Source organism: Zootoca vivipara, chromosome 8 (genome assembly GCF_963506605.1).
Source record: "Zootoca vivipara chromosome 8, rZooViv1.1, whole genome shotgun sequence".
Classification (NCBI taxonomy): Eukaryota; Metazoa; Chordata; class Lepidosauria; order Squamata; family Lacertidae; genus Zootoca; species Zootoca vivipara.
In genome coordinates, this window is record NC_083283.1 from 41,867,938 (window position 1) to 41,879,056 (window position 11,119).

Below are 11,119 nucleotides of genomic sequence, written 5' to 3' on the forward strand. Positions count from 1 at the left end.
CCACTGAGTTGTGTTTTTGTTTCGTTTTTGGCAGAAAACTCTGCATACCTGGTACCAGCAGAGAACTTGCCATTTGGTTCTTACGACATCCCTGTGATGGTAACTGATCGTGCAGGCAAAGGTGGAATCACTGAAGTTCGTGTAATTATGTGTGATTGCACCACCCCTAGTGATTGCCGTTATTGGCCACGGGTGGTGCCACCGGTTGGACGTCAGGCTCCTAATGTGACTCTTGGTCTTTGGGCCATCCTTGCAATGATTGGGGGATCCTTGTTGCTATTATGTAAGTATGTTTTATATGAAATGTAGCATTTGCCATGAATGGCAAGTTGAAGGGGTATGTTATAAGATTGTTAAGACTGCTTTGGACACCTGAAGTTTGCAAAGCTGTGAAGATGGCTTATTTCATTCATTTATGTAAACAATTGTCCATTAAATACTGCATTGAAATGATACTATAGGCAATAAAAGAACTAATAATTTTTTTAAATGTCAAATGTACTTAAGGCTCTTTAAGTCCCATAAACATTCCTTTCTTTAAATGCATAGGCACCCCAATACAACTAGCATATCTCTGCATATTGAAGTAGGTTTCTATAGGTGTATCCCTAGTTGGATAGGGATACAAGTAAATGCTTGTGCCTGGCTATCTCCTCCAAGTCAGTTGCCAGGACTGAGTGTATGGAGTCATTATATAAATCTAGAATTCAAGCAATAGACATTAGGGGGTAGGCTCCCTTTGCCTAATTATTTCCTTTCAGCTAGTGAACATATTGGAGAAAGAGCTCATATGCTTTCCACAGGATAAAACTGTTCATTTGAATGATTTTAGACATCCAGTGGATTATCTGACTACTCTTAGCTTTTGCTTCTGATGTGAACAGTACTGTGCCTTGGTTTTAACTAATGAGAAGTGCTGAAACTTGTTCTGATTCTTAAAATACTGCAATAGTTTGTGGTGGTTGCTTTTGAATAGGTAAAAAAAAAAAGAAGAAATAATTTTTTTAAGCTTTTAACTGCATTTTATGGTAAGGTGACTTACATCAGTGTCAACTCCAAGTTCTACTGAAACTGGTCTGGAGCTTTCTTGGAAACAAATTTTTTTTAAAAAATTATTAGGTCTAAGCTGCGGGTTTTTGTGATTGTGCTCACTGGTATGGTTTGCTGTCCATGGCAGACATTTTGTGCAGGAACCTGCAACACTTTTACCAAGTTATGAATACCAGCACTTTACTTTTTACCCCAAAACACTGGGTCTGAGCATTCATAAAGAAAACCTGTGTGGGTTGTAATTAAGAGTGCTGAACTTAGGTTGGTGAGACCCAAGTTCAAATCCCCAGTCATCCACAAAGCTTGCTAGGTCACTTTGGGCCACTCATTTTCTATCCTGTTTTAAGCTATCTCATGAGACTATTGTGTGCATAAATGTGGAGAGAGGGTATAGACTGCTGGTGCTGCCGTCTTGGAGGAAGAGGGTGGTAAAAATATTAAGAAATAAAAGGCTAATAATAATATGTGGATGCACTGATGCCTTATTGTGTCTGATTCTTTTGCCTCTCCCCATCCGCTTTTCCAGTAATCCTGATAACACTTTGCGGCTGTTGCGGTGCTGCACCTGTGAGTAGCAGTAAGCATGTGTGTGATGATTTAGCTAACCAGAACTTGATCATTTCAAACACTGAAGCACCTGGTGAAGAAGTAATGGTAAGTTGTTTTGTCTGCTCATTATTTCTTGGGCAATAGATGCCACACACACAAACACACAACGGCTTCAGAGCAAGTGGAAGGAGGGGGAGGGAACTTGATTTGAGAAAGTGAAAATTTTTTAATATTGTTTAAATGCTGAAGCAGAGAGGGCTAGATGGGAACAGAATCTGAGAGTGAAGGCATTCTAATTATATGGAATGACAAGACATAGCAAACTACATGTTGTGTTAAACAACTATTTTTTAAAAAAACAAAAACTGGCCTTGCAAGCACTGGTATTCTATCAGCCTCCTGGCTGCTATTTACCCCTAAAGATGATGTCACAATCCTAGGGAACAAATAGCAATGGGGAAGACAATTTTTGGCATTGGGTCCCCATTCTGTATTGGGTAAGCAGCACTGCATCAAGACTGCCTCACCTTCGAAATTAAATGCCACCAATATACATGCTTTTAAAAAGCTATTATGGTAGTTTGGCTTTTAAGGGAGATAAAGAAGGAGAATGGGACAAAAGGAGAGACTATATATAAGGTTCTCGGGGAGATAATTAGTTGTAGTTTGAATGCTGGAACTAATATAAATCCCATGGTATCTCAGCCAATTAATCTCAAGAATAAAAAATAGGGCTAATGTATTGCTGATTACTGTGTTAATTTTAAAATTGGAGTTTAAATTCATATTTACACCACAGTATATAGTGGATTCCTATAGTGGATGGTAATAAGCATTTGACACTGTTAATTCTTAACAAGCTTGGATGAGAGAACTGAACTTAGCGAAATGTTATATCATGCACACAACTATAGAATATTAAATGTACTTAGCATTAGCTACCACATTTGCTTAAAGGAAAGCTGCTTATTATTTCAGTTAAAAGTATTTTAATGGCTCAAGAAAAGAAAAGGAGACACTGAGCAGTTCAAGTTTTCTTTCTGCACATACACCCATTTTAGCCAGAATTTAACAGGTCAGGTTGAGCTGCACTTTCTAGGCTAAGGTTAATAGAGTCACTTGCTTTTCTGAGTGTTCATCCTCCACTGGGGAAATAGTTATGATATTTTGCAATGGGTAACAGAGAACAATTACTCCAATCCTGAACATCTCTGTGTGTAGGGAGGACTTTAGAGTTGGGGTATTTTCAATTTCATTTATCCCAGGGCCACAGAAGTTGCCCATGTCTGTCACAAATGTAAGTGGAGGGGGATAAACAGGAGCTATTACTTAATGTTAAGCAAAATCAGGGATGGTTAATATGAATTGGCTTCCACTGTATACCTACTAGAAAGACTGAATACCCAGCAGGGAATACAGAAATCCAAATGGCATTCCTTGTTTCCGTGGTTTCTTATAACGTCCAATTCCTTCTTCCCAAGCACCCAAATGTATTTCTTTTGCTGTTTTTTTCTTTTTAGGACCCCAATATACTTCCTGTGAAAACAGGAAACATGGTTACTTATGATCAAGGCACTCTTGGAGTAAAAACTGGAGGACAGGAAAGCTTTGAGATGGTCAAGGGACACCAGACACTGGAATCAGTCAAGGGCGGAGGACACCAGACCCTAGAATCTGTTAAAATGGGACATCAGACATTAGAATCTGGAAGAGGAGGATATGGACAATCTGCGATGGATGCATATAGATACAGTTATTCAGATTGGCAAAATTTTACACACCCTCGCCTAACTGAGGTAAGCACTGTTAAACATACTTTTATTCAGACCTCACATCTTCTTAGCTGGATATAATATTAATCACCTGCAACTATGGGTGATATGTTCTAAGCAAATGTTTAGGATTTACTTTGAAATCACCCTGCAGCTTGGAATGTGAAAAGCAATCCTTTAGTTTTAGTGTTTGGATGTAGAAAATGTAACCTGACCAGGTATTTGTTTCCTATATCTGTTTTAACTTGTTTTTCCTGTAGTGATTCTCTCCTGCTTTGACGTCATCTTTCATTATTCCTCCAATATTGACCACGGTTTATATTAATGGCTGTAATATTGCCCAAGAAACTGTATATGTTATGAACTGGGCTCCAGAAACTGAGCCTGCCCTGTAATAAGTAATATATAACTAAGGTTCCCCCCCCCCATTTTATTTGAACATTTAAAAAACTGATAAGGAAGCTCATTGCATTTGATTATTACGTATGTGATCAGTAGGTCTGATTTTGTTAAATTCGTCATAGAATGAATGATATAGACCAATCATGTGCATTTTTTATATATAGGAACCCATTAGAGGACACACTCTGATTAAAAATTAAACATTGAAAGGTAAATCCACGAAATCATTTTTATGTCATGTTCAGGTTAGTTTAAGAAAACAAGTAACACCCAATTTTTCCCCCTATGCAGAAGGTATATCTCTGTGGACAGGACGAAGAGCACAAGCATTCCGAAGACTATGTCCTTTCATATAATTATGAAGGAAGAGGATCGCTGGCTGGCTCTGTAGGCTGCTGCACTGATCAGCAAGACGAAGAGGCGCTTGACTTTTTAGATCAGCTGGAACCCAAGTTTAGGACATTAGCAGAAACCTGTATAAAGAGATAAATGTGCTGACAACAATGCAGAGAATTGTCGCCCTTTCCACAGGATATCAACTTGAATACAAATATTTTTTATGCCCCGCCCTTTCTTGTGGGAGTAGTTAATCAGAAGACGTTGTAACATTAGGTTTGTCAATATCAAACTTTCTGTGCTGGATACTCTGTGCTATTTGACGTACCTATGTGTGTACTGCCTTAGATTTACACCAAAAAGTATTTTTTAAACCAAATGTACAGTCAATATTGTAGTCCCATAACTTTTCAAAATAGCAACAGAGTTTCTAGTGTTCTCTGTATCTGCTGTTACAGGGAGGCAAAATGTATTCTTTATCATTTTAAGAACTGAGCTTCAAAAATTTCTGGCTGTTTGGGTCTGGGTTATAGCAAGCATGGTTTGATTCATCTGAATCTTTCCTTTAGTTTTATAGGAATAAACGCTCAATACTATTGCTGAATGTTAAAATAGTTATTCATTTCTTACATTCTTACAAAAAACAGGGTTTCTAAGTATTTTTTAAAATGGGATCTGTAACAAAATTTGCAGCCAGCCATTACCTTTTCTAGAATACTCCCCCCCCCCGTCCCAGTTCCCCAAAAACACAGCTTATTGTGGCTACTGAGCACTCATGCATTGGGCTGCTTTGATTCTCCCTCTCCATTTTTCTTTTTAAGCATATTTACTAACCTGACGATTACCTCCTTCTGGAGTATGGACAGTGTTGCTTTGATTATGTAATGATTGATACTCGGAGAATGTGTTCATTATTAGCAGGGCTTTTTAAAATCCTGAACTCGCCAGAATTCAGTTCTGCCATCTCTCAGGTGGGCGCCATTGCCATTCTATGAGAATGAGGGAGGTGTTCATGGTGAGTTCTGGCACCTCTTTTTCTAGAAAAATAGCACTGATTATTAGCATATATGTAATGGCAGAGTAGAGCTGGCCATGTCAACGCTAGTATTGCTTTAGCATGCATGCATGGAGCACAGTAGTAGTGAGGTCAGTCCGTGCAGGTGCATTGGCAAAGCTCACCTGGCTCAGCTCCAACCTCACCAGCTGCAGTGATACTGGAGTTGAGAAGGCTATGCTGTATGGACTGCTAGATGAGTTTAATTAGGCCAAAGCTCCTAAACTGGTAAATAGAGAAGGAAGAGAGTGAAATGTTTTGATGTATATATGTACACATTTTTCTTTGTACTGAATTTTTGTGTTCCTCAAATCTGACAGCATTAGCTTGTATGTTCAAATCCACTGGAGGAATAAGTATAGAAATTAAAATGTGACATTCACATGTCATTGAAAATGTTTGCCAAGCCCACAGTTTCCCCCAAAAGACTTTAAATTAATTCAAAGTATAATACTTGTATTTGCCACTCTAATACAGCTGGGTGTTAAAATACTACAATAGGAACTGGAGAAAATCGCTAGCGTTCAGGCACTACTTATTGTTGACTCCTCCCATCTCAGGAAAAGTGGGGAGCTGAACTTGGAGCAACGAAGGTATGATCTGTGCTGATTCTGTGTTATCACGTAGTGACTGGTGCTTTGCACTTTACATGCATGAATGTGCCTGTTGTATACGGTTCTGATGGAATAAACATTGACTGATATTTTTTATACATCTGTATACATACAGTTTGTTTGGGAATTCAAGAGAAATGTATTGGAAATTTTGAATTGTAAATAAAGGGAAGGAGGTGTGCTGTAGCGGCTGTTTTGATGTTACACGTCATAGTCTTAATCAGGTGATTTTTAAAAAACAGATGTTTCTTTGCTAGAAATTAATTGAGCTAAAATGAAAGGCTTTCATTCTCATCAAGTTGCTATTTTAGGCTTTTCTTTTGTGCTTTATTATGCTCATGTCAGTGCCATTGAGCAGGGATAACATGAAGTTGCTGCAACAATAGAATAATGAGTTTGATTCTTCTGGTGCACTAAGGATCTTAAACACTGAAGATCCTGTTACTTTGGTGAAATTGGTATATAGTCTATTTCCTAGTACATCTTATATTAGTCTTCAAGCCTTTTATGCCATACAGACATATTTCTCTAGATCTGCAGAATCCAGAGAAGATACTCAAAATGTTGTAAAGCATTACAAGGCCTTAACTTACCAATAATATAGCTTTTAGGTTCAGGGTGTTTTCAGGGGTTGGGTTTCTAATGCACAGACTGCTGAAGTCACTTCTTCACACTTAACACTCACTGGCTTACATGGGTGTGTTATTAATAAACAGGTCCTACTTTGGACATCAGAGCCCTCAACCAGTTTACAATTGTGATGAAGTCTCATTGAAATAATTGGGATTTAATATACACATGACTACCTTCTTGCATTTGTTTCAGTGGAACATGGATGACTGAATAACCTTAGGTAGATTGTAGCCCCCAAACAAAGGCATAAAGTAAAAGAAGTAAAAACTGATGGAACAGAAAGAAGATGAATGAATGGGCTGTATCAAATACTACATTCTTGGTGTTTTTTTCCTGGCTATAATAATATAAAAAGAAAATGGGGGAGAAATCATGGGTTTTGTGGTTTACTTTTAAGCTTTGAGAAAAAATAAAAACAGAAATACAGGCTTCTCTGTTTGTATCTTACACTCCAAATAATTCATATATCAATGTATAAAGCAAAATCTAAGAGCAAATTAAGTATATAGTATTCTGAACTAATTCTGCTAAAATGCAAGCTTGCAAAAGTAGCAGCTACGCCTTATTGAGAAAGAGTTTTTGTATGTTGGGCTAGCTTACCCATCAATTTAAATCTGCCTAAGTAATGTTGCAATGTTAATGGGTGTTGCACTGAGTCACAACAGCTATAAATCTGATGCAGGGGCTTTTCTTGAAAAGAAAACACAGTATGACATAAAAGTATTAACTGATGAGCTATTACAGAAGGTTTCAATTCAGCTCTTTCCCCTCATTTGTGTAACATTTAAATATCTAAGAAAAACCTGTTCAAAGTTATTTGAGAAAATGGAAGTCTCCAGAAGGATACTTTAAGAAGTTTTCTGTCGTTTTAAAATGGAGACCAGCTTTGGGTTCCAAACTTGTCACTACCCACCCCCTGGTAATCCTGAGTTGACTGTATTTATTGAAACCAAGGTAGTCTTACAAATCTATTTGTGTTTTATTTTAAAAAACAAAACAATAAAAACTGCAAAAGCCAATTATAAAGTAATATAAACATTAATATTTCTATTGATTTTCTTCTAAATACAAAACACCATGAAATATAATATGGACTCCAAATCATACACTATATTTTCTGTTTCCTTAATTTAGTTCATGTATATAAAAGGAACCATAAAATCACAGTGTTGGAAGGGACCACAATGGTCATCTTGTACAACTTCCTGAAATGCAGGAATCTTTTTGCCCAATGTGGGGCTCAAACCCATGACTCTGAGATTAAGAGTCTGATGCTCTACCAACTGAGCTATCTCTCTGGTGAAGAGTACAATCTTAAGTGGGGAATGAAGTAGTGGATGATATGCCACTAGCAAACCTTTGTTGGTTTGTGCTGTTGGGCAGGGGTCTGGTGTAGATTATCTATCTACACACACATGTCCTGACCCTCTCAAGACAATGGATCTGGAGTTAGGATTGCTCTGAGCAGTTGGAAGTGAGATGTGCCCAGTTAAAAGCTTAACTTACCTGTAAATTTACTAGATGACCTGAGGCAACCCAATATCTCTCAGATCCCTAGATTACATCTGGTGGGCTAATAGTAGTGCCCTCCATATTAATGCTGAGGCACTCTATGTAAAGTCCTTTGAGCACTGAGGCAAAATGCTGTAAATTAATGCAACATATTAATAGGTAATTGTTTTTAGCATTTTGGACTGGGTTATTTCTCTGCCTCTTCATCCAGTTACTCCCTATTTGCTTGCTCTTCTTTTGGGTACAAACTATTAGAATCCCAAAGATGACAAGCATCTGTTTAAATTGCAAAGCATTAATTTAATCATGTTATTTGTAATGTTTCTTTGTTACTACGGTGTGCAAAAATGCTGCCTTTCCTAGCTGCATCCGTTTATCAAAGAGTCTTTGATGATCAATAATGGTGGACAAGCCTGTCTAAAAGCCAGGGTGTCAAACACTATCCACCTTCCATGGCAGTGTGCAGCTCAAATGGAGCATAACAGATCTTGTTTGCATTCTGCATGAATCACACGTGTACCCTAGAATGTGGCCAAACACTTCTTTAAAATGCATCAAAGTTCTGTGGCAGTCTGCTTGATATGGAAAGGCTGTCTGATAGCAGAAATTGTGAGAACTCCTACAGGTGAAACTTGGAAAATTAGAATATCGTTGAAAAGTGCATTTATTTCAGTAATGCAACTTAAAAGGTAAAACCAATATATGAGAAAGATGCATGACATGCAAAGCAAGATACAGTGGTACCTCGGTTTATGAACACAATTGGTTCCGGAAGTCTGTTCATAAACTGAAGCGTTCATAAACTGAAGCGAACTTTCCCATTGAAAGTAATGGAACGTGGATTAATCCGTTCCAGACGGTCCGCGGAGTAACCGTTCATAAACTGAAGCGAACTTTTCCATTGAAAGTAATGGAAAGTGGATTAATCCATTCCAGACGGGTCCGTGAAGTACTTAAACTGAAGCGTTCATAAACTGAAACATGGGTGTAATTGGTTCCGGAAGTCTGTTCATAAACTGAAGCGTTCATAAACTGAAGCGAACTTTCCCATTAAAAGTAATGGAAAGTGAATTAATCCGTTCCGGATGGGTCTGCGGTGTTCATAAACCGAAAATTCATAAACCGAGGTGTTCATAAACCGAGGTTCCACTGTATGTCAAGCCTTTATTTGTTGTAATTGTAATTCTTTGTCGTTAGGCGGGTCAATTATAAATGTAATGTAATTAATGAAATGTAATAGTGATGTTTATTTTTGTATTATTGTAACTATTTGTTTTATTACTGTGGAATTTCCAAAATAAATCATTTGTAAAAATTAAAAGAAAAATAATAAATAATAAGTTGCATTACTGAAATAAATGCACTTTTTGACGATATCCTAATTTTCTGAGTTTCACCTGTATACCAGGCAATCCACAGAATTATAAAATTTCCTGGCCTGGAGAGATAAAAATGTAAAATAACATATGATTAACATGTAAAGTTGAGAGATTTGTATTAAGTATTTATAACTTTACAGGCTATACGTACATATCATCTTTTATGTTCTTTACCTCACCAACAAAATGCTTTGACTCAAAATGAAAAATGATTTGTTCTTCCCAATGTCGTTCTTCTCAAGAACTGTCTTGTTGTGTAAACATCTTGTTTAATTTCGTATTTTAAATACATTTTGTACAAGAGTAATAAAGTAGCTTTTATTTCAAAATAAAAGGGGCCTACTATAGAACTTGCTTATTTCTTACGTGTTCTGTCTGATGCTCACTAGCAGGTACTGTTGCAAATATGGGCCGATTTTTCACCAGGGCTCATTCCTTGCCTAATCTATAGCACTACTTCTTTTTTCTAAGTTGTCCAGATGGCAACCAGTACCCATGGCAGACATTCATAGATGTTGGGCCATATAATAGCCTTGTTTTCCAGAAATGATGGTTTACTAGGCCCAGTTTCTAGCCACTGGCAACATGGCTGGGCAGTTTGTAAGTCCTGCAGGTTTTCTAGATCACACTTTTCATCACAACGATGAAAAAAAGCGTTTAAAATGGTAAGCTGCCGAATGTATTTGGAAGTAAATGGAACCGATAGGATGGAGAAGATATACAGTTGTCATTGCAGCGAACTGATGGATGTGTGAAAAGACAACACCTGGGAGCCTCAAAAGGATATTTCCCAACTTTGTATAGTTCTGTACCAGAAATACAATTGCTGCAACCTTAAATCATTCAGAACATAAAAATGTATCTATCCCCAAAACCTCAAACATTTGACAACTTCAAAAGTAGCAGCACCTACTATATGGGGGAAAAACAGTAAGTGGATAGGAAAAAAATGTCTGCTTTGAAAGCTGTAATTCTTGATTTTTTGTTGTTGTTGTTGTTTAGTCATTTAGTTGTGTCCGACTCTTCGTGACCCCATGATTAGTAGGGGTCTCTAATTAGTAGGATCTCTCTAATGCTGTTCTGGACAATATCTAGTGCTGTTTACAGAATCCAGCAATACAAGCCTGATAAGGCATAATCCAAGGCGCTTTTTTAAAGGGTTAATTCAAGAATCAAGCCCTCAAGAAGAGCCAGGGGCCAATAACTCTTTGGCTCATGCATCTGGGTGGGTACCTCCCACTTAAATACCTGAGGGGTGGGAGGAAGAAACACAAGCTCAGGATACAGACTGAAGTTCCCAGGTGTTTCCCTTCACTTCCACACCAACTCCCCACTCCCTGAGTTGAAATGAGCTGCTCTGCTGAGGCAGCACTTCATAGGAAAGGCATAATGATGCTGGCATAAGCTCTAGGGATCTGCCAAAACTTGTCCTTCAAGTTCTCCAGAGTTGTTTTCTTCTCCTGCTTAAAGAGGCTTCTGATTTTGTTCTCTGCCTCACTTGCAGGGCATTTCAGAATTCATTTATAAATATGGCGAGACATTCACAAGGATTCCCATCTCTATGTTGGAAATCCTACATGTAAGCCAGCTTGCTTTAGGTCAGAGATTTCCAAACGGTGCGTCATGTGAATGCTTCCCGTGTTCTTCCCGGGTCTGGAAAGGAGTTTTAACCTCTGGTTTGCTAGTAAAACTGAATTACTGTGTTGTGAAATTATGCATGTCTAAAAACTGTGTCATCAACATGAAAAGTTAGGAGAGCTCTGCTTTAGTCTAATGCCAATCATACATTAACCTGGGAGTCTGCCCCGTGTCTCCCAT

General features: G+C 37.9%; 1 protein-coding gene across 2 annotated transcripts in view; it reads left to right on the forward strand.

The window, feature by feature from the left end:
- Positions 1-9,651, forward strand: part of LOC118089915 (desmocollin-1) — a 31,927-nt gene extending 22,276 nt beyond the window's left edge. The window contains exons 13-17 of one of the 2 annotated variants that reach the window (XM_035125051.2): positions 35-283; positions 1,577-1,704; positions 3,120-3,395; positions 3,938-3,983; positions 4,065-4,210. In XM_035125051.2, the coding sequence (XP_034980942.2) occupies positions 35-283; positions 1,577-1,704; positions 3,120-3,395; positions 3,938-3,973 (689 nt within the window). In that variant the 3' untranslated portion in view covers positions 3,974-3,983; positions 4,065-4,210. Of the gene's footprint in view, positions 1-34; positions 284-1,576; positions 1,705-3,119; positions 3,396-3,937; positions 3,984-4,064 lie in introns of both variants that reach the window. The other variant, XM_035125052.2, reaches the window with a different exon arrangement.
- The last annotated feature ends 1,468 nt before the right edge of the window (positions 9,652-11,119 follow it).